The sequence below is a fragment of the Erythrolamprus reginae genome, chromosome Z, assembly GCF_031021105.1.
Source record: "Erythrolamprus reginae isolate rEryReg1 chromosome Z, rEryReg1.hap1, whole genome shotgun sequence".
Lineage (NCBI taxonomy): Eukaryota > Metazoa > Chordata > Lepidosauria > Squamata > Dipsadidae > Erythrolamprus > Erythrolamprus reginae.
Genome location: NC_091963.1, coordinates 23,175,950 through 23,200,572, shown reverse-complemented (window position 1 = coordinate 23,200,572; position 24,623 = coordinate 23,175,950). Strand labels below are relative to the sequence as shown.

Genomic DNA, 24,623 nt, shown 5'->3' with positions numbered 1-24,623 from the left:
TATAAGATTTTTAAAACATGAGGAAGATTTCCCCCACAATTTCCCTTGATTTTTATGGAAATAATTCCCATCACCTTCATTTTAGTAAACTGGGCCTAAAATGACTCATGAACACAAACTTTGTTGTACAACCTAAGAAACAATTTGACTTTAAAAACATTTCAAGTAAATTACACGTCTCCCAACTCTTCTCCTTCTTTACCTTCTCCCAACTCTTTCTCAGAAGAAGAAGGTTGATGCTGGAGTTAACAGTAGTAATTATGTATTCTTCAGAGAAACAGCAATTTGATAGCTGGTAATTTTTTTTCCTTATATGTAAGTCCAGATAGTTTTTAAGACTATTTTTAGGCTGCTGTTTCTGTTTCTTCTATTATCAATATTTCTATGTCATGATGGTATAGTGGTTAGAATGCAGTATTGCAAGCTAATTCTGCTCACTGCCAAGAATTTTATCCTGACCGGCTCAAGCTCTCCATCATTCTAGGATCAATAAAATGAGTGAAAAGATTGTTGGGGGCAATATGCTGACTCTGTAAACTGTTTAGAGAGGGCTGTAAAATACTATGAAGGTTTATTTATTTATTTATTTATTGGATTTGTATGCTGCCCCTCTCCGCAGACTCGGGGCAGCTAACAACAGTGATAAAAAACAGCATGTCTAAGCATTATTGTGATTGCTATTGCCATGCCATTCCAGTTCAAAAGCCCTAAATGGAATAAATTAAAAAAAACAACACTATTCTCCAACTATTCAAATTAAAGATTTATGGAAAACAGGGTTTAAAATACATATGTAATCTAATAATTCTTTTATTCATGAAAGGAATAACACTAAGGGTAGTCAGTGTTTAATATCAAAATTTTATTCTAAAATTATAACCTGCATAAATTTTAAGAAAACATTTGTGTAATGTATATGTATTTTAATATAAACCTATATTCGTTAATGGCTGACAAAGTACAGTGGTACCTCTACTAACGAACTTAATTCGTTCCGTGACCAGGTTCTTAAGTAGAAAAGTTTGTAAGAAGCAGCAATTTTCCCCATAGGAATCAATGTAAAAGCAAATAATGCGTGCGATTGGGGAAACCACAGGGAGGGTGAGGCCCTGTTTCCTCCCAGGAGATTCTTAGGGACGCCCTCAGAGGCTTCTCCTTTCCTTTTCTGGCCCTGTTTCCACCCAAGAGATTCCTAGAGAGGCCCCACAGAGGTTTCTTCCTGCCTTTTCCGGGTATGTTTCCTCCCAGGAGATTTCTAGAGGTCCCACAGAGGCTTTTCCCTGCCTTTTCCAGTTACAGTTTTGGAGGTTCGGGTTTGTAAATGGAAAATGGTTCTTGAGAAGAGGCAAAAAAAATCTTGAACACCCAGTTCTTATGTAGAAAAATTCATAAGTAGAGGCGTTCTTAGGTAGAGGTACCACTCTAGTAGGAAAAAGAAATATAGATAATCATGTTTCTCCAAAAAGAAGGTCGAGTCTTATTATTTTTTGACACCTGAAAAAAAACAGCTAGGCCTTCTTTTTGGAGAGTTCTAATTATTGACTCACCTCAGGGCAGTGGCATTGACAGCCCCACCCAGCAGGAGCCCACTGCTGCCCACTTCTTCTGTTGCCACTTGCTGCCACTCGCATGCATCGCCCTGGCTTCCATTTCACCTTCAGATACCTGCTGGAAGCTTTTGCCTTCAGATGTGGATCGATTCAGAGCTCTGTTATCAGCTGCAGATGTCTTCCGGAATGCCCTCTGTAGCCGATAATAGATGTGCAAGTGATGGCAAGCGGCCACAGGAGAAGGTGAGGCAGGTGTCTGGGTGTGTAAGGCCTGGTAAGTAGGACAGCTCCACCCAAGGGTGGGTTACTGCTCAGACGGGGGAACGCAGTGGGGTGGCGAAAATGGAGCTCCACCCCAGAGCACCCAATTTGCAGTGAAAGATGTTGAAAGAAAATGCAGGACATCATGCATAAGCCACATCCACAGTGCAGTACTAAAAAATTAGGTAGCCCTTCACTGGTTCCACAGCCCCCACCCTAGCTTATTTTTTAATCTGTGTGTCTTACCCCACCCCCTGCCCCAGCGTGGGTGGAGTCTTAATTAGGGCTAATTTTGAGAGTGGGGCTTAATTTGATTGCATGCGCTCAAAAACGTGATAGGGCTTCTTCTCCATTGCATCTGGAAGGAGAGTCCAACATGGGTATTACTCCAATCCTATTGGTAGAGACTGAGTTAAATTTACATATTAACTAGCACCGCCCCCTCTGCTCTTCCCATGAGCCAGTTTTAAAAACTCAGTCAATGAGTAGAGACATACTGAGTTGTAGCTTAAGAAAAATAAACAGATTTGTGATTAGAATTGTTTTTACCGGTTTAATCCTCTTTTCTTTGTTTTTCAGGAATGAAGACAAGGAGGATCCAGACGGTCTGGGGTCTCAGCCCTCAGCGGGCAACACCCCCAACGTTCCTCCCCAGGGGTTTTTGTATTCCCCCAGTGGGAACACCCCGTAGGGGAGCGTCCAGCCTGGGGGTCCCTGGCCTCCGAGGCCATACCGAGGCTGTCAGCCGAAGGTGGGGAGGTCCGCCCTCCCCACTAGGAGGCTAGATGCCGGCTTGCAAGGCAGAAGCCGAGCGCCTCACAGCTGATGAGGCAACGAAACGGCGCGCCGCTGGGAAAGCCGCCGCCACCCGCCGCCGCCGAGAGCTCCGAGGCCATCAGGACCAAGCGGAGTCACAGCGAGGGGACATGCCAGCCCCCCGAGGAGGCCAGAAGAGGCCCCAGGGTCGGAGGACCCGGACGGCAGCCCACGGAGCCGCGGAGGCTGGGCGCCGCCATTTTGGGGGAGCGCTGGTGCGGCGAGAGCGTCATTGGGCGCCAAATTGGCTAGCGGTGAGACGGAAATTGGCGCGAATGGGCTAAAACGCCCTAGTGCGCAGGCGCAGAGCCCGGGAGACCGAGGGCGCCATTTTCTCTGGCGATTCTGACGAGGTGAGGAGAAACAAACCACCGGAGGTCAGCAATCAGGAAAGCCTTTAAAAGCTAACGACTGGCACTTGTGAGTACCATGGAGGAGAATCAAGGGAAGGATCCCCCAAGCTCTCCGGCCCCCTCCAAAGAAAAGGCCAAAGGGAAACCTAAGGAAAAGGCCAGGGCCCATTCCTCTGCCTCATCTACCTCCATTAAAGAGGCTGAGAAGCGCATTAAGGCGCTAGAAAAGAAGTTGGAGGCAGCTCTGCAATCATCCCCAGTGGGGATTCCTCTGGCTCAGAGACATTCTGCAGATCCCATCTCACCCCCAGCCACATTTGGGCCTACAGGGGCTGAAGTAGAGGGAGATTGGTCCCCAGACCGGCAGTTCCAACCCCTGCCTCCAAGCATGGCTTCACCCAGCACATCCTGGGCCAGACCAGGGTCAGCAGGCCCTGCGGGACTGAGCTACCAGGGGCCAGCAGCCACCTTCACCCCCACAGCAGCAGGCTTACGAGCACAACCGGGGGCGTGGCAAAATTTGCCCCCAGATCTGCAAGATCTTATTGTAACTGCGTACTCACAAAACATAGCCGGGGCTCAACAATACAATAGACCCCCTCAACAGCCCACGTGTTCTTGGTCGGCACCGCCCCCCTCGGGTTTGGGGTCCTTGTTGGAGGAACAGGATCAGTTTGAGGACAGTGACCCGGAGTTTGGATTTTCAGAGGATGAAACTACACCAGATCAGACACCCTCTGTTGGACTATTCAAACCTGCCTTATTCCGGACCTTGTTATCTAAGGCCAAGCAGGTCATGAACCTCCCGGGCGCTGCCAAAGCGGCAGAGGCCGCTGAGACAAGTCAGACCTCGGCCTCGCTGCTCGAGGAACCTCAACCCGAGTCCGACCACTTTCCTGCTTCCGGCATTTTTGTTAAAGGCATAAAGAGGCCTTGGCAGCAACCAGCGGCTGCACAAGGGCCTTCCAACCTCGAAAGGAAATTTTACACCTTTGACGAGGAGGTGGAAAAGCTGCTTGAATTCCCCCCAATCGACCAACCAGTGGTGACGCTTGTCTCCAGTGCCTTAGTCCCCTCGGAGACCGGGGAGAGTCTCAGACCAGAGGAGAGGAAAGCGGAGACATTACTACGCAAGTCTCACTTGATGTCCGGTTGGGGCTTCAGGGCAGCAGCAGCTGCATCATTTATCAACCGAGCATCACTGATGTGGATAAAGGAGATGCAATCCCGACTAGGACCCGAGGATGGACGTCTCCGCCAGGACTTAAGTAAATTATTGGCGGCAACCGAGTTTTCGGCGGACGCTACTCTTCACGCGGCCAAGTTTTCCACAAGGAGCATGGCAACCTCGCTGTCATCACGCCGGCTTTTGTGGCTAAGAAACTGGCAGGCTGATCTTAAGTCTAAATGGCGCCTAGCATCCGGACCCTTCCAGGGCTCCACTCTCTTTGGAGATCTGTTGGAAAAGGTACTAGTGGAGGACAAGGATAAGAGGAAGGTTCTTCCCAGGGCCAACAGACGACCAGATAGACGGTTTACCCCGTACTCAAGGCGTCAGTCCTTTCGCTGGGATCCTACCACTTCCAACCAGGGCCAGCGCTCCTTTTCCCAAGGTCAATACAACCAGACCTATAGGAGCGACCGCGGCTCCTTTCAGGACAGGCCGAGAGGCTATCACCAGTCCAGGAGACCTTTTCGCGGCAACACCCAGAGAGGGTTCAAACGCACGAAGTGACTCAGCGGCCCCCCAGCCCTTGGGTGGCAGGCTTCAGGGCTTCAGCGAGGTATGGCAATTAACCTCCTCCGACCAGTGGGCCCTAGCCACAGTCACACACGGGCTCAAGCTGGAGTTCCTCCAAACACCGCACAGCCGCTTCTTACGCTGCCCGTTAATAAAGGACTCTATAAAGAAACTACAGCTACGCAGGGAGATCACCCACCTGCTCGACATACGCGCTATAGAGCGAGTCCCGCAGCCGGAGGAAGGCAAGGGGTTCTACTCCATGATTTTCATCGTGCCCAAATCCTCCGGAGGCTGCCGGTTGATCCTCAACCTCAAGCAACTGAACCTTTTTATAAGATACCGAAGGTTCAGGATGCATTCACTACAGACCATTCTCGCTTCCATCCGGAAACAGGACATTTTAACATCCATCGACCTCAAGGAGGCATACCTGCACGTCCCCATCCACCCGGAACATCGCAGGTTTCTCCGGTTTTACACCGAGGGACGACATTACCAATACAGAGCAATGCCGTTCGGCCTGTCATCGGCTCCACGGACGTTTACGAAGCTCTTGGACGTATTGACTGCCAGCCTAAGAGCGAGATCCATCAGACTCATGGCTTACCTGGACGATATTATCGTTTTGTCCAGGTCCAAACTGGCGGCAGAGAAAGACCTCAACGAGACAATCCGTACACTGGAACTCCATGGCTTCACAGTCAACGTAGAGAAAAGCCAGTTAGTACCAACTACCAGACTCCTACACTTAGGAGCCATTATAGACACTCAAGAGGGCACAGTGTCGCTCTCACAGGAGAGGCAAGACAACATCAACCGTTTGATATCCAGTGTTCAGCGGGGACCGGTTCCATTCTCACTGCTTTCAAAGATACTAGGAACTCTGGTCTCCGCCATTGGCATAGTTCCCTGGGCCAGGTTCCATATCAGGACACTGCAGTGGTTCCTGCTGCCTGCTCAAAGGTCCAAGGTGAGCCATTGCCACAGGACGGTTCATTTGCCCCGGAAGGTCAGAGACTCATTACAGTGGTGGACGTCTGCCGCGATCAGCAGAGGATCCCCCTTCCAAACGAAGGACCAGATCATCTTGACCACCTAGCTCACATGGCTCAGGGCCTGTGGACGGCAGAAGAACTGTCCTCCGTCAATATCAATTTTCTAGAACTAAGGGCAGTGTTTCTAGCCCTACAGACATTTGCACCCTTAGTACACCAACAGCACGTGTTGGTTCTTACGGACAATGTGGCGACCAGGGCCCACTTGAATCATCAAGGGGGCACACGGTCGCAGCGTCTCATGGAAGAAACAGAGGCTCTATTCCGCTGGGCCGAGCAACATCTACGGTCCCTAGCAGCAGAACACATCGCGGGAATCAGCAATACACAAGCGGATTGGCTGAGCCAGGCCACGTTGGACCAGTCAGAGTGGAAGCTGGACCCGGTCATTTTCCAACAGGTGGTAAGGAGGTTTGGCCTCCCGATGGTGGATCTTTTCGCCAGCTACCAGAACACCCAGCTTCCAAGGTTCTTCTCTCGATTCCCACAGCCAGGAGCGGAGGGAATCAACGCTCTCCGGACACCCTGGCCGCCCGGCCTACTTTACGCATTTCCGCCGATGAATCTCATACCACGAGTAGTGGAGAAACTACTGCGAGAGAGGGCGGAGGTGTTGTTAGTAGCCCCACACTGGCCTCGACGACCGTGGTTCTCCGACCTGGTGGCACTATCAATGTCACCCCCTTGGAGGATCCCGGATCACATGATATCCCTAAGCCAAGGGGAACTCCAACATCCCGATCCCCAGTGGCTTCAACTGACCGTTTGGCACTTGAACGGGTCAGGTTACGAGGATTGAAGTTACCAGAGAAGGTCATAGACACTATGCAGGCTGCAAGGCGTCCATCTACTTCTCGGATCTATCAGACCACATGGGCGGCCTTTTGCAGTTTCTGTGAAAAACAGAGCATCAGCACTGAACAAGCGTCGGTCATTACAGTTCTGGAGTTTTTGCAGACTGGTCTTGACCGGGGACTAACACCGAATACTTTGAAACGACATGTGGCGGCTCTCGCGACCATGATACGAGTGGAGGGAGTTCGCTCCTTAGCTTACCATCCTTGGGTGAAGGATTTTCTACGGGGAGCAACAAACCAACATTCTCCACCGATTCGGAGGTTCCCTTCGTGGGATCTTACATTGGTTCTCAGAGCCTTGACCAAGCCACCATTTGAACCTATGAGATCTATACCAATGAGGACATTGTCAATTAAAACAGCCTTCTTAGTGGCTGTTACATCAGCAAGGAGAGTGTCAGAATTAGCAGCCTTGTCGGTGCGACCTGACCTCTGTGTCTTTTATCCAGACCGAGTGGTGCTGAGATTGGACCCTTCATTCATTCCGAAGGTCAATTCAGAGTTTCATAGGAAACAAGAATTAATTCTTCCGGACTTTTGCACCCACGGCAGTCACCCATCGGAATTAAGATGGCATAAGATTGATGTACGCCGTGCGGTCAAGATTTACATCAGACGCACAGAAGCTTCTAGGAAATCGGAAAAGCTGTTTGTTTCCTTTGCTTCAGATAAAGAGGGACTTGGAGTGTCATCAGTGTCCATTAGTCGTTGGATCAGGGAATGTATCGCGGAGGCGTACAAGGCCCGTAATCAACCAGTACCAACGGGAGTGACGGCTCACTCAACAAGGAGTGCGGCGACCTCGGCGGCTTGGACTACCCAGGCGTCCATAGATGACATCTGTAGAGCTGCAACGTGGTCGGCACCATCTACGTTCATAAGACACTATAAGTTGGACTCCTTTGCCTCAGCAGAGGCAGCCTTTGGGAGACGTGTTTTACAAAGAGTTTGCTTATCTCCAACGTCCCTGACAAGACCTTCTCCCTCCCATGGGCCGTAAATCTCTGGTATATCCCATGTTGGACTCTCCTTCCAGATGCAATGGAGAAGAACCGTTGTACCTACCTGAACGGTCTTCTCAGTGCACTGGAAGGAGAGTCCAAACCCACCCAGTTTAGTTTTGGGTACAGGGACGCCGGAGTGGTCAGTTATCAGTTAAGAGTTGTGATAATAAAAAATTGGTTATCCTCTTACAAGGTTTCTTTCGTTTTTAAAACTGGCTCATGGGAAGAGCAGAGGGGGCGGTGCTAGTTAATATGTAAATTTAACTCAGTCTCTACCAATAGGATTGGAGTAATACCCATGTTGGACTCTCCTTCCAGTGCACTGAGAAGACCGTTCAGGTAGGTACAACGGTTCTTTTCAAGGTGGGTCATCTTTTGGGAGAAATACAGTTTTGAAAATTATATGAATTAATATGGTAGTGATACACTTCATTCTTTTTCTTACAGTAGTCCATCTCCTGGTCCAAATCATACCTCCAATACAAGTGCTTCAAACACAACACCACAGAATGCATCTGGACGGCCTACATGTTCATTAACTCCTACTCTAGCAGGCCATTTCAATGAGAACCTTATAAAGCATGTCCAAGGATGGCCTGCAGATCATGCAGAAAAGCAGGTGATTTTCTTGTGTGTTATTGATCAGTTTTATTAAAATTTTTATGTAGAAGTAGTCCTTGATTTAGCAACCACAATTGAGACCAAAATTTCTTTTATTAAGCAAAACAATTGTAAAATGAGTTTTGATCCATTTTAAGATCTTTCTTGCCATGGTGGTTAAGTAAATCACCAAAGTTAAATTATTATCATGGTTGTTGAATGAATCTGGCTTCCCTATTGACTATAGTTGTCAGAAGGTCTCAAAAGATGAACGTGTGACTGTAGGACATTGTAAATGTCATAAATATGAATTAGTTGACAAGTATCTGAATTTTGATCACATGATCTTGGGGGTGCTGCAATAGTCATAAATATTAAAAATGATCATACATTACTTTTTTTCAATGCCATTTGAACAGTCACTAAATGAACTGTTACAAGTCAAATATTGCCTGTATCTGATAATATTTAGTAAGCATTCTTCATTAATATCTTTCATAAATTTCTACTCTCTATTTTGGAAATGGAGAGAGATTAGAATCATGTCTTTGGGTGGGAAGAAACAGGCTATAGAAATGGCAGTAGTTTTTAAATATATATATATATATATATATATATATATATATATATATATATATATATATATATATATATATATATATATATATATATATAACCTAGAATTGTTAACTTTTGCTTTCATTCTAGCTCTGTTTACATAGATTATATTTAAATTAAGTATTTACTTGATATATCCTCAGCAGTTGTATGACCTGGAAATTTAGTTAACTTTGTCTGTAGCTAAAATATACCCTATTTTAGCTCTTTAAAGCAGAAATAATGGTAAGAGTTCTTTGCGAATGATCTATGTCAGTATTTCCCAACCTTGGCAACTTGAAGATATCTGGACTTCAAATTATCAAGGTTGGGAAACACTGATCTATGTAATATTGTAGTATATTTTCAGGTCTTCTGTCAGTGGACCTCTACTTCACATTGTGAAGCTGTGGAAAAGGTTGATCTTGATAATCAATCTGTAAATTCACATGGACTTAATACTAAGCACTCCATGTATGGTTCTGCAATCTTTTTTACTGGCAAGAGAATCCAAGCAGAATTGAACGAGCGGCATATCAGAATAATCCAGATATAAAATAAAATGATTAATTTCGGAACCCACACTGGGCCACTGATAATATGATCCTATAATTTCTGGTTTTATATGTAATGCTAGGTAATATAACTTAGTTTATTAAGTTTAATTAAATAATAATTGGCTGAACCTCCATTAGACAGAAACAAACTAATTGATGATGTTATCTAATTTTGGTAATAAAACATGCAAGAAAAGAACAAGCTCTGAGAGTACCAATAAACCCTCATTTTAACCCTGAGCTTATTGAAACAAACAATATTTTGATTCAGTGTAATGTGAACCCAGTTAGTATATTTCATAACTTAATATAAGTATTATCAGCTGAATCTTAACCATTTATTTTTAGCATTTCTCAAACACTGAGCAGAATTGTGACATTTACCAACATTGTCCCACTTTGAAATACTTCTCCTAAACTGGCCTGTCCTTTCTCTGTGTGATAGCTTGAATAGTTTGGCCTTCTCTTTCTTATCTCTGCATTTTGCATTCACATTTGAGCAGTTAATACACTGATTTTATTTTATTTATTTTGTCAAGCGTGTTTTAGATAACAGATCCAGGTATAACAATGGTTATTAATATATGAAATGGATACGAATAAAGGGGAAAATTAGGAAAGGAATGTTAGGCACATTGGAGTGCTTATTCATGTCCCGTAGGAATAGGATGAGATCAACAATAGATAGTCTAAGGTTAACGTTTTGGAGGTTTGGAGAAAAAAACACTGAGTCAGGTAATGCATTCTAGGCATTGACCACTCTGTTTCTGAAGTCGTATTTCCTGCAGTCGAGTTTTGGTTTGGTTTATCTTAAGTTTGTATTTAGTGTGTGCTCGTAACTTGTTGTGGTTGAAGCTGAAGTAGTCATTGTGAGTTAAGACATTGTAGTAAATAATTTTATATACTACACTTAGGTTAGACCGAAAGCGGTGTAGTTCTAAGTTATCTAAGCCCAAAATTTCAAGTCTGGTGGCATAAGGTATTCTGTTGAGAGCAGAGGAATGGAGGACTCTGTTAGTATTATATACAAACAGTTGGGTTGGCAATATATAAACAAGCTAACAATGAATGAATGTTTGCATTGAAGTACTATAGCTTTAAGAGGTAGTGTTACAAATTGCCATAAGAGGGAGCCAGAAAGCATGATTTTCTCTCTGCTCTCTGTTCTTTCTGCTGATTCACTGTGACTGATGTAGTAAACTCTGTGTGTTCAATGTTACTTTAATGTATTTGTAAGATGTAATGTATGTCTGATATGTAAGACAATGAAGGCTTGTCATATTATTATTGTATTGAGAGATATTAACTGATTTGAATGTGAATGACTGGATTGTTTAACTTGACTGTGCTATTTCTAAAGTAAACATTATTTTATACACTTTAATGAATCTGTTTTGTATGACTGAATAATTACTCATATCTGCTGGAATCCCACGTTTTCTTCTGTGCATGTCTTTGATAATTCAAGGGTTCTGCACAACAGGCTCCTCTCATGAAATATTGCTGGATTCTCTCAATTGTATTAATGTCCAATATACAGTGCTGGTTCCAGAGAATTGGTCTAGCAAATATTTTGCATGCTCCAGTTAGCAGTACAATGTTACCAGAAAAGAAGCTATACAAGATTAGGTTAACAACTCTTAATGCTTTTTTCGCAATGTTGTTACAGTGGGCTCTTGCACTTAGATAGAGATGATTACTCCAAGGTCTTTGACAGAGTGAGGTCATCTACAAGGTCATATTTTATGTTCAGTTTTATGTTCTGATTTTTTTTTTACCAATGTGTAAGACAGAGCATTTGTTGGTTGAGATTTGAAGTTGCCACTTGTTTGACGAATTTGACACATAGTCTAGATTTTTGTCGGTGGTGTATTTTACATTATCAGTGAAGAGAACACAATTGCTTTTAATATGATTGCAAAGGTCATTTATAAAGTAAAAAGAGAGTTGGTCTTAGAATGCTGCCTTGGGGGACACCATTTTTAACAGGTACAGGATTTGATAGGGCGTTCCCTATTTTGACCAGTTATTGCTTGTTTGACAGGAATGCAGCTATCCAATTATGCAGAGGTTATAAGATTTTAGTGTTAGAAATAGTTTGTTGTGTACCACTGAATCAAAGGCTTTACAGAAGTCAATGCAAATTGCATCTATTGCTTTTCCCTGATTGAGTTACTTTGTCCTTATGTTTTTGCAGTGTAGGAGTTGCAGATTGCAGGACAATTTTTTTCTAAAGCCAAACTGCTTGTTAGACGAGAGTAGGTTGTTTGTCTCTAAGCGGAGGGTAATGGATTGGTTAATGACTGATTCCATGACTTTGCAGCTTAATGAAATTGTTATTTAATTCTCAACTAAGCTGGAGTCTCCCTTTTTGAAGATAGGGATGACCATGGCTAGTGACCATAGGTTGGGCAAGGAGCTGGTCCTGAGAAATTTTTCAAAGATTGTGCTTCGAGATTCTGCTATGGCAGTGGAAATCTTTTTTAAGAAGGCACATAGTCTGTCTGGTCCAATAGATAGAGATTGTTTTAGACTGTGTAGTGCTTTTTCATTTATTTCAAATATACATGAGGAAGTTTTAATACTGTTGTTAGAAAGGTAGCCAAGTTTTCTTTTATTTTAAGGCTTAGCCGGATGCCATCTTTATCATTCTGGGTTATTTGCATGTACAGTGATCCCCCGCTCGTTGCGAGGGTTCCGTTCCAGGAGCCCCCGCAACGAGCGGGTTTTCGCGAAGTAGCGATGCGGAAGTAAAAACACCATCTGCGCATGTGCAGATGGTGTTTTTACTCCCACAGCGCTAGCGAGGAGCCGAAGATTGGGGGCGGCGCGGCTGTTTGCCGCCGGCATGGGGGGCTTCCTAGCAGCCCCCCAAACCCGGGTTGGGGGTCCGGGGGGGCGCTGTCTCTCGGCGCTTTCGAGCTGAGTCCGGGAGCGAATTCGCTCCCGGACTCAGCTCGAAAGCGCCGAGAGACAGCGTGGACAGGCCCGTTCCTTGGCGCTGTCTCTCGGCGCTTTCGAGCTGAGTCCGGGAGCGAACTCGCTCCCGGACTCAGCTCGAAAGCGCCGAGAGACAGCGTGGACAGGCCCGTTCCTTGGCGCTGTCTCTCGGCGCTTTCGAGCTGAGTCCGGGAGCGAATTCGCTTCAGGACTCAGCTCGAAAGCGGCGAGAATGAACGGCGTGGGCGGGCGAAGGGCGGGCGGCAGCGAGGAGTTTGCGTGGGCGGTGGGGAAACTCCTCGCTGACGCCAGCAAGAGGGGGAAGACCCAGGAAAGCCACCCAGCAGCTGATCTCCCGGTTGCCATCTACGCATGCGTGCCCATAGAAAAAACGCACGCATGCGTAGATGGTATTTTGACTTCCGGGTTGAAAAATCGCGAAGTACCCTGTTCGCAATGGTTGGGGACGCAATAAACGGGGGATCACTGTACTCATTTTTTGCTGACCTGATTTAACCTGATTTTTATTTAGATGTGTAAAAATCTCCCAGAATATTTCAGGAAACATTAATTTGGGAGTCCAGAGATTAATTTGTTATATCGTGGAATCAGAACATTCCTGGATCATAGCAAATCACTTACTATTCTGAAAAGTTTATTTTAGGAAATATGTGGACTACATCTGGAAGGCTCAAATTGCTATCTTCTGGAGGAAAATAGAGTATGTGATTTTATCCCAACTTTCAGTTTTTCATTTCCTAAAAACTTCCCATCTAAGCTTTCTTCTTTAAGCACATTTTAACAATAGATCCAGTTACTCAGGAAGGAGGTAAGGTTCCATTCCGGAATATACTGAGAGGATGAACATCTACCACTAATTCCTTAATTTGGATTTATTAACTGATCAAGGGATTGGATTGAATGGGGTAAATTATCTGTGATAACCCCCAAAATTACAAGAATTGAAAATTTTATGTCACGAGTGGGTTGCTTGAATTCAGAAGGAGATGGGAACAGATATTCTATTCTTTCTGGCAGGAAGGTGATTCACTTGGAAAAAGGCAAGGTAGGTTGAGTCAAAAAGAGGGCTGTGAAAATATTTACTGACCCTTGCATCCTGGACATAAACTGTTTCAACTCCTACTCTCAAACGACACTATAGAACACCGCACACTAAGACACAAGCTTTTCCCCAAATGCTATCACTCTGCTAAACAAATAATTCCCTCAACACTGTCAAATTATTTGCTAAATCTGCACTACTACTATTACTACTAATTTTTTCTCATCATTCCTATCACCCATCTCCTCCCACTTATGACCATATGACTGTAACTTGTTGCTTGTATCCTTGAGGTTTTTTTAATTAATATTGTTTCCTGGCTGCTTATTTGACCCTATAACAATCATTAAATGTTGTACCTCACGATTCTTGACAAATGTATATTTGCTTTTATGTACATTGAGATCATATGCACCAAAGACAAATTCCTTGTGTGTCCAATCACACTTGGCCAATTTTAACCTTTTTTGCCACATATAGCTATCCTATCATTAGTTATAGGGATTTGAGTAATAGAAATTGTGACATTTGCTAGTTTTCTGCTTTTATTCTTTATATCCTTGATTTCCAATTATAATGCTTGACTTTTTCTGCATTTTTTTTTAATTTGAATCATCCTTTTATTTTGTACAAGTTAAGCTCTTTCTTCCTATTTTTCCCACAATAGCCTGATGAGATATAGAATGTCTGGCCCAAAATTACATAGCTGGCTTCAATAATATGCTATCTTTTTAGAGCCTTGCTTTGCAATCTTCACTACAGTGACTTGCCTAGGCTCTGCCTTCAAAGTTTGGGAATTTAAGATTACTTCATTACTTCAAGTAAATGTAATTAAACAAACAATTGCAATAAACTTACCTCTTAAAAATTTATTAGCATTCAAGAACATCATGGGTGATAGGAGAATAATTGTGATTGCTTTATGTTAGGAAGTTAATCATGTTTTTTAATACTCAGAGTCTACTCGAGTTGGCAGGTCAGAGTAATATCACAATACAGTCAGATAATTAACCTTAACACAACAGTTTAGAGAGCTTTGTATGTTCTTTTTCATTTTTAGGATTCTAGTTCTCACTCAGCATTGCAGATGTAACTTGTATGGAAAGAGAGATTACATATTCAGATTTTAAGGGAAGGATTTTTATTTTAATATATGAAACATAATTGTTAGAATTATCAGATTTTTATCTTTTTTTGTAAGAAGATTCTCATGATTAGTCTCTTAGAATTGTTCATAGATATAATTATCAATAATGAATCAAAATATTGAAACTGTTTTCTATTATTACAACCAACGATATTCCTCTATAGTTATGATTATAGTATTATGGTTGAAAATTAAGCAGTTGGGGGAGAGGAAGGTAAACCTTTTAAGTGATATGTAAGACTTAGTGAAAAAAATAGGCTGAAGTTTAGATTGCTGTCATATGGTAAAGTTGAAACTTGTTATTTTAGATGTGCCAGAAAATTGAGGTTTTCCCCAATTGCACTTCAGGTTATTAAACGTATAGATATATTTTCACTAATACTGTAAGCTTTTATAGTAGGTATTTATTTTTGTCTAAATTGTCTAATAAATGAAATATATTTTTGAATAATTGCTTTTAATTTTTTAGGCATCAAGATTGCGTGAAGAAGCTCATAATACAGGAAGTGTCCATATGTCTGAAACTTGTACTGAATTAAAAAACTTAAGATCTTTAGTTCGAGTATGTGAAATTCAAGCAACTTTGCGTGAGCAAAGGTAGTTATTTCTTTTGGGTGCATTTTTCTGATTTGCTGAATTTTCAGTTATATTTGTTTGTACAACTTTTATATAAATGTAGGATTCCTTAGTATACAGTCAAGGGCTAGGAACAATTAGAATTTAACACCAGGATGATGCTGACTGAAACAGCCATTGAACTACTGAAGGTACTCTTGTGTGCTCCGGATCTTGAACAATAATTTAGTCCATTATGTATACCATTAAGGTAGGTCAATCATTTCCAGGCCTAAGAATTTTATCCTTTTAAAAAAGTTTTTAAAAATCATATAAATTAGTTGTGTTTATCATATATAATGTCTTACTGAAGAATTAATTTGGTATCTTAGATGCTAATTATATTATTTTCTTTTATAGGATACTCTTTTTGAGACAACAAATTAAAGAACTTGAAAAACTAAAGAATCAGAATTCCTTCATGGTGTGAAATATTGAATAATTGCACATGGGTTTTAAGTACAAGACTGTAAAACTACTTGCCCAGTCTTAACTTTTTTCAGCCTCATTTGAGTAGACTTTGGACTGTTGAGTTGGGCAATACAAAATAACATGGGAAAGGGGAGAAAAGAAGGAAGTCATTCTGGGGGAAAATACAAGAATGATTTGTAAAACCCTTGAAATGTAGATTTCTTGTAGATGTATTCTTCACGTTGTAAATATGTTTTGTAGAGTGAAGCCATGGGAAGCCATGTGTATCAGAGCTTAGACATCCAAAACTAATCAATGCTGAGATGGCTAAATACCTAGCCTTTTACACGTAAACCTGTCTGCAAAATTAGCTCTCTCTTTTTTTTAGTTAATTTATCGTTCAGAAAATCTTGCATTTCCTGAAATACAATACAAGCGCCAGGTGATCTGTGTCTCAAAGCTGCAACAGTTTGAAACAGTTAGGGTAATGTACAAAATATCATGAAACAACTGTTTCCACATTTGCACCTAATCAACAGCAGTGCTTTTCCATTTCTGTTTTACAGAGCAGTGTTTTTATTTTTCTGTGTTCATTTACCTTTTAAATTCCTAGATCTGATTTTATTAGGGTTTTTTAAAATTTTACTTTCTTCCTTTCATAAGGCACTGTTGCTATGGCACTTTTCTATAATCTTTTCATTCCTGTGTACAGTAGCTTAAAATTGCAGTGATTGAGCATAACCCACTTGTTTGTATAAATTATTGAAATGTATTTCCATTTGCACCCTGAAAGAATGGACTGATACTACTACTGGGCATATGTGTTTTGAAAGTACATCCCTTTCTCAGATTATAAGGAAACAGCCCAATGAACATGTCAACATGGTTGTGGGAGGGAAAGAAGGAAAAAGCTAGTCAGATGTGAATTGTATCTGTTGTAATAAACATGTTTTCAAACAAAGAAACAAACAAAAAACCACTGGTTCTCTTTTCCTTTGTCGATAACATATTACAATTTAGACTGTTTGGGGATTCTTCATCAAAGCTATTCTTGTTGAATACTTTTTTACTTAATTAAAAATAAATCCTTATGGGAAGTTTGTTTTTAAAAAAATTGTAATTGTGTATAAAATATTTAATGACATTCAACAAGGATCAGTGATACCTCCCAACAGTTGTCATATGTTAACTCCTGGGTTTTACCTGTCTTGCTATTATGACTTTTCATTTGAAAGGATGTTTGTGTTGTAGCTAACTGTTCAAGTCTGGTGCTGACTGCTGTTCTTAGCCATCACAAAACGCTGACTTTGTGTAATTGGAGTGTCTCACTGTTTGAAAATGGTGGGAAAGCTCAGCTTTGTATATTGTTTCCTAAAGTATATTAAAAAATAAAAAAGAAACTATTGCTACTACAAAATAAATTTGGCGGTTTTTTTTCCAAAAAAAATTAATGATAACTTGTTTAAGTCTTCATACATTCCTAAATCTATTTAGAAACTTAAGTCGTGAAAAAAATGCCCAACTTGCAAACCAGCTGTGCCACTGTTGGTGTATTGATTTAAATTAATTCATTGATGCAACTGCCTCAGAAAAACAGAATCCTGTTTATTTATGTATGCCTCCTCATTTTCTTGTAAATGTGTTATTATCTTTTTGTCTTCTTGATAACACACTGTAAAATGACAACACTCTATAAAATGATATCTCTTGATAGAGACCTCAAAAGAAGATGTAATATTTCCAAAAGTTTTAAAGCCAGAAAAGAAAAAAGCTATTTTTGTAAAACAAAAAAACACCTTATTTTAGCACTGTTTACTAATAATCTACAATCACTTTCTTATTTTAAGAGCATAAAATGTATTATGTATAATCTGATCTCATAAAATCATGTTTGCTTTATGAAAATTGAAAGTGGTTGATTTATACAATTAAAAGCGCATCTAGGTGGATGATAATGCAACAGTATAACAGATTAGTAAAAAATAATAATTTATATAAGTTATGGAAATATATTAATGTAGTTAAAATAGAGTTTAATACACTGAATTCTGGTGTTTCAATAAAGACAGTGTTTATGGGTCAGCTTCTTTGTGCTGTTCTGTTCTTTGTGGATCTCGAGTAGATTCACAGGGCAAAGAGGAGTTTTCCCATTCTAAAGTTCTGTTAATTTGTTCTGTTCTCTTGAACAAATAAGTCAATCAAAATTTCATGTAATTGATGTTAACTAGAAAAACATTAATTAGTTTTTCATTGTTAAAAAGGCAGTCCACCAAGACGCAGGAATATATCATGTTCAGGAAGAACTGCTCTATTTTGTTTTTCTTTTGAAAATATACTAATTTAAAATATTTTTAAATTAGGGAAAACTAGATTTTTTTTATCCTTCTAGATCTCTACCAACCACAAATTGGGAATTTCCTGCCTCTTTGTTAAACAGCACTCTTTATTTTTGTAAATTTTAGTCTTGTATTAATGATTATGATTTTTGGTCAGTGAATTGCCAAACAAAAACTAATGTAGCTCTCAGCTGATTGAGCTTACGTGTCTTGCATTATTTAGTAGCAGAAATACCTTTTTAATATTTAAAAATGTTCAAAAGGCAATCACTTAATATCACTAATTTGTATTCCTATCCAAAATGTCATACAATTTCAGATGGTGGCAAAACTTCCTGACAATTGGCAACCTTAGATTATAATAATTTGCTTTTTTATTTAATGTTGGCCTTGTGGATACCATTTTAGATTAGAAAATTTGTCTTTGTTAAGTTTGAAATGTCCGTGATACCTGACAAATTCCTATTTAGCTAACTCAGCATTTCTGGGGCCCTCACTTGCACTTAAGATATCAATCTTTGCTCAATCAAGTTTACTTTTCTACTATCGTATAATAATAATATATTTTGTAAACACTAAGCAGTGATCCATGTGTCTTGGCATAGCCATGCTGGCTACTTGACTATGGAAAGTGTGTTTGGACAATGTTGGCTCCCTCAGCTAAGAAACTGAGTTGAGCACACAAAGACATTGATTTGAGGACTCCTCCCCTCTGGACAGGGGAAGACCTTTACTTTTCAAAGCATAGCTCCCTGGGGAAGGCTTTAATGCTGGGAATAGAAAAAGAAAGAAATGACAACCTAAACTAAAGAAAGATCAATGGACTGAGTTACAATGATGTTGAAAGACCTGAAGAACCAGATTAGGGACAGATTGTAATGGAGAAAATCTATGAAGTTATTAACAGTCGACAATTTGACAGCACGTTATCATTTTATAAGCAGTATGTCACATGCTGAAAGCATTGAAGGCAAGATTAAATTCTGTTTCAATTTTCTGAATCCTCTGCACAGGCATACTGAAAACAAAAGAATTGACATGTTTCAGATAGCTTTTAAAAATGGAGAAATGAATTTTCATCCAACAGTTCTTTAAGCTAAAATTAACTTCCCAGAGTTGCACAAATTTCTGTGGGACATCCTTTTGCCCTTTGCTATGTAGTGCTTCGCTCCATTTGTTCTTATTTTATTATTTTGATGTCAGCCTTGTAGGATAATCTGGACATCCAAAATTGCTAGCTTTATCTTGTATAATTACATTAACAGTCTCCAAAGTCTGAAAGCCTATTTCTTTCATTTCTTTATAATCCAAGAAAGTAGAGGGGGAGCTTCTGGGTGCTTGAGAAGGGGGTTGTATTAGAAGACCTCCAAGATCCTTTCCAGCTCTTCCTCTGCCATGCCCCCATTTCTTCTGCAAGTTCAGCAGCTACCTTTTGATGGCTGCTTCCTCCCATCTCTCAAGGTCATTTCTACATACCATTATATTAATTATCACTACAATTAACCCCTAATGATATACAAGACCAGCTTCCTATCAAAGGAAATATGACCTATTACTAGACAAAAGTGGAAAAATGTGGGTTAGACAGCAACACCATCAAATGGATTCAAAACAGGCTGACCAACTGCATTCAACACGTAGTGCTCAATGGAACTGCATCTACATGGAAGAAAGTATGCAGTGGAGTACCCCAAGGCTCTGTTTTAGTTCTCCGTACTTTTCAACATCTTCATCAATGACTTGAAGGAGGGGATAGATGGCCGTGATCAAATTTGCAGATGATACCAAACTGGCAGGGATAGCCAACACTCCAGAAGATAGGCTCAAAGATCTTGACAGACTGGAACATTAGGTGCTATTTAACAAAATGAAATTTAATGGTGAGAAAAGTAAAGGTTCTACATTTAGGCAAGAAAAACAAAATGCACAGGTACAGTATACTGTATGTGATACCTTGCTCAACAGTTCTAACAGACGGATCTTGGACAATCATTTAAATATGATCCAGCAGTGTGCAGCAGCTGCCAAAAAAGCTAGGCTGCATTAATAGAGGGATAGGATCAAGATCACGTGAAGTGTTAATACTACTTTATAATGCCTTGATAAGGCCACACTTTACTGCATTCAGTTTTGGTCATCACAATGTAAAAATGGATGTTGAGACTCAGAAAGTGCAGAGAAGAGCAACAAGAAAGATTAGGGAACTGGAGGCTAAAACATGACGACCAGTTGCAAGAACTGGGTATGTCTAATCTGATGAAAAGAAAGACTGTGGGAGACATGATAGCATTATTCCAATCTCGGTTTGCCATAAAGAGCGAATCTGGCTACTCTCAAAAGCAACCGAGAGTAGAACAGGAAGCAATGATGTGGGTTTCCTATGACCAAGGATGAGTTCCAAAATTTGTTATTGCTGGTGTGTGGATGTTGCTTAGTTTTGTGGGTGTGGCTTTAATGGCCATGTGAGCAGGTAAGAGTGGCTTGATGGTCATATGACCAGGTGGAGTGGCTTGGCAATCGTGACTGGGTGAGAGTGGCTTGGCAGTTGTGATGGAGTGGGAGTGGCTGCATGGTCATGTGACTGGGTGGGTGTAGCCAACTTAATGTCTCACGTCAAGGGGTGCCTCACATTGTCCCACCCCTCCCAGCCATTCCTTGTCACCCTCAGCTCAAGGTATCTATAGATCTGTAAAAATTCACCTTTTCCAGCTTTATTATCTACATGCATACAGTGGTACCTTTCCTAAGAGTTCCTCTACTTAACTTTTCTAGATAAGAACCAAGTGTTCAAGATATTTTTGCCTCTTCTCAAGAACTATTTTCTACTTAAGAACCCAAGCCCGGAAAAAATTCCCAGGAAATTTGAGAGCAGCACTAAGACCCGGCCAGTTTCCTGCCATTCCTCCTTTAATCCCGGCCATCTCAGGCTTTTCTGGGCTGCCAGAGGAGCCTTTCAGTGGCACTTAAGGGGACTGGCAGTCCAGAGCAAACGAAGCATTTTCCTTTCTCTGGGCACTTGGAGAGAGTAAACCACTTTGCTGTGGTGACTTCCTCGTGCTGCCTCCCATACACCCTGTCTCCTGGAGAGTCTGGGCGCAAAAAGGCAAAAGGGCTCTTTGCCCGGCCGGATCAACTCGGCTTCAGCCAAACTGAGGAGTCACCACAGTAAAGAAAAGGTGCCAGCTACAAAGTGAGCGAGCGAGAGGTGAGGGGAGCCCTTCAGCTTGATCAATCTGAGTGAAGGGTAATGAAGATGGGCAGGCTGATGGTAGTTTACTGATGTTGGTGGGAAAGTCAATCCCATATTGCAGAGGTGTAGTAGTAGTTTCTCCCCCCTTTCCTTTTTTCCCTCTGTTCCTTTCCTCTCCTCTTCCCTTCCATTCCCCCTTTCCTTCTTTCCTTCCCTTCCTTCTTCCCCTCCTTTCCTTTTTGTCCTTTCTTTTCCCTTGTTCCATTCCTTTCTTCCCCTCTCCTTCCTTCCCTTTCCCTCTCCCCCCTTTTTCCTTTCCTTTTTTACCCTGTTCCATTCCTTTCCTTCCATTTCCGCTCCTCCTCCTCCATTCCCTTCCCCCTTTCCTCCCTCCTTTTCTTCTCCCTCCCCTTCCCTTTCCTTAACTTTCCTTTCCCATTTCGTTCCTTTCCTGTACATTCCTTTGCTCCATCCTTTTTTCCTTTCCTGTCCTCACTACCCTCTTCTTTCTCCTTTCCTTTCCATTCCTTCTTTCCTTTTGTCCTTTCGTTTGCTCCTTTCCTCCTCCTCCTCCACCTCCTCCTCCTCCATAGTAGATGGAGCTAACCTCCAAGAATGGGAATGACATTGTTTCTTCAGCCATCGTCTCTTCAGCTGACTTTTGACATCTCTGTCCTGTCGCCTAGATTCCCCCTCTTTTGGCTCAGTCCTTTGGCAAAGAAGGAAATGTGGCTTTGGTTTCCATCCTTGAAGAGTATTCCAATGGTCCTAAAGAGGAAAATTGTCAGTTGCTTCTGCTCCCAGCTGATTTCATACTTATCTTAATCACAGGGTAGAGTGTGGTGATGGTCTGTCGTCCAGCCATTGTTTGTGCCTTCAGCTGTCAGCTTAGGAACTCTCATTGCCACGTGGCAGCTGAGCGGTCTGTCTTCTCTTCACCTGATTTCTACCTGTCCATCCGCCAGAGTAGTGTTAGCTACATTCTGCATAGGGGAAATACTTACAGCACAACCAGAGGAAGCCAATTTACAGAAGCCAAAAGAGGGGGAATCTAGGCGACAGGACAGAGATGTCAAAAGTCAGCTGGGAGGTATCTCACCATAAGGGTAACTTGGAGGCTCAAACAGCTTTAAGCAGTTCTGCACCTGCACAGTTTCAGAGCCCAGAGTTGCAAGCAATGATTAATGAGGCTATAAAAAGAAGCATAGAGGCTGGCATTAAACATATTGCAGAGCCTTCCAGCTCCATCCCTGTCATGCACCATCCCACCTGCCCAGCTAACTGATATGTTATGCAAGCTGCCATTAAGATGGACTGTGGGGACGTTCAAGTTTCTTCTCGGTAGTCGGGGGGCTCCCAGTCAAAGGATGAGGTGGCCTTCCCTGAGTTTGACCTATCGGAAGATGAGGACTTAGCCCCAGATCCTCCAGTATTGTCTGCCCTTTTCAGTCCAGGACTGGCTTGCGCTAACCTTCCTTCCTTTGAAGCTGACAAGGGTGAGGCAGAGGTGGATCACAGTTTGAGGAAGCTAGCTCTCAGTCAGAGGTCATCTTTTCCTCTAATCTATTTGTGGACACAATGCTAAAGCAGTGGGCATCCCCTTCGTCTGGTCCCTTGCTTAATACCTTGGATAAAAGATTCTTTAATGTTGCTTCAGGATTCACCCAACACCTTAATATCCCTGCAGTGGAGGGCCCTATTCTGACTGTTTATTCCACCAATCAGATGTTAGATGACACTGAGGAGTTCCCGCGCCTAGAAGAGTGTCCTCCTGATCAAGGTCTCCAAAAGACACACTAGCCTGAGTTTAGACTGCTTTGGTATGTCCCATTCTTGGAGGTTAGTTCCACCTACTATGGAGAAGCCTCACATGGTTTGAGGTTCCAAAACGTCCATGAAGAAAAGGATGAAAACTTGGGCTCGAAAATGGCAGAAATAATAGGAGAGATTTTACAGATGGACCCACAGGAAGCAATTAGGGAGATTGATGAAATTTACAGAGTTCAAACCAGCTATGCTAGAAAAAACAATTTACCAAGAGAGGTGCACATCAAATTCATTAGAAAGACTATAAGAGACGATATTTTGAAATGGTCAAGAGATGAAGATTTAAAATACAAAGAAAAAGATGTCATTATATCAAAACAAGTGCCAAGAAGAGTACGAGAAAGCCGGAGGGAATACTATTTCTTAACAATAATATTAATTAAAGAAAAAATAATTTTCCTTTGCTGAACCCAGAAGACCTTTCTTTCTACTGGCAAAGATCTAGAATAAAGTTAGAGACCGTTGACGAAGCTACTGGGGTTGGTACTTACTTGATACGCTTCTTCTCAGGGGATGGAGCTAACCTCCAATCCCACCCAAAGTTAGTTTGGGTTATCGCTCTTGTTGTTATTAGCTTGTTCTAGTTGTTATTGTTGACTATTGTATTAAATTCATGTTACATTCTTAACTGTATGTCATTTGTATCTGGAACTGGGGAACTGTATATTGTATACAGTGATCCCTCGATTATCGCGAGGGTTCCGTTCCAAGACCCCTCGCGATAATTGATTTTTCGCGATATAGTGGTGCGGAAGTAAAAACACCATCTGCGCATGCGCACCCTTTTTTCCATGGCCGCGCATGCGCAGATGGTGTTTTTACTTCCGCACCTGGGAAGACCCAGGGAAGGTTCCTTCGGCCGCCCAGCAGCTGATCTGCTCGGCAGCGCCGCAGCAGCAAGGAGCCGAAGATCGGGGTTTCCCCGCTGCCCACGCAAAGGGGAAACCCGGATCTTCGGCTCCTCGCTGCTGCGGCGCTGCCGAGCAGATCAGCTGCTGGGCGGCCGAAGGAACCTTCCCTGGGTCTTCCCCGCCGCCCACGCGCCGCTCGAGAGCAAGAGGGGGAGAGATAGAGAAAGAGAGAGAAGGAAAGAAAGAGATGAGAGAGGGAGGAAGAGAGTGTGAGAGAGGAAGAAGCAAGATAGAGAAAGAGAGAGAGAAAGAAAGATGAGAAAGGAAGACAGTGACGTCATCGGGTGGGAAAATATTTTTAATTAATATTTTTTGAAAAATCGCGATATAGCGTTTCGCGAAGATCGAGATCGCGAAAATCGAGGGATCGCTGTATTGTCAATTTTGACATGCCAAGTCTGACCATCATCCTGTGATGTGCCAGGTTTACCTTCCTGATCAGCAAACAAGTGCTAGTCAACTTAGAATTAAGGAGAAATTTCCTGACAGCCAGAACAATTAATCAGTGAAACAGCTTGCTTCCAGAAGTTGTGAATGCTCCAACACTGGGCATTTTTAAGAATAATATTTTGGATATCCATTTGTCTGAAGAGATGTAGATCCTCCTGCCCAAACAGAGGATTAGATTGGAAGATCCCCAAGGTCCCATCCAACCCTGTTGTTGTTGTTGTTGTTATTAATCTATACTAGATGAAAAGTTGTAACCTAGCAAAAGGAAGACTGATACCATCCACAAATCCCAATCCCAAGAATTGCCAGACTTTATTTTATCCATCAAGCAAAAATTAC

At 42.0% G+C, this 24,623-nt stretch overlaps 1 protein-coding gene across 3 annotated transcripts in view; it reads left to right on the top strand.

Moving 5' to 3' along the window:
• The window catches only part of WAC (WW domain containing adaptor with coiled-coil), a 67,878-nt gene extending 50,887 nt beyond the window's left edge, over nt 1-16,991 (top strand). For all 3 annotated transcript variants that reach the window (XM_070727027.1, XM_070727028.1, XM_070727026.1), the window contains exons 12-14: nt 8,088-8,259; nt 15,014-15,141; nt 15,520-16,991. In XM_070727027.1, coding sequence (XP_070583128.1) covers nt 8,088-8,259; nt 15,014-15,141; nt 15,520-15,589 — 370 coding nt within the window. In that variant the 3' untranslated portion in view covers nt 15,590-16,991. The remainder of the gene's footprint in view (nt 1-8,087; nt 8,260-15,013; nt 15,142-15,519) is intronic.
• Nucleotides 16,992-24,623: the final 7,632 nt, after the last annotated feature.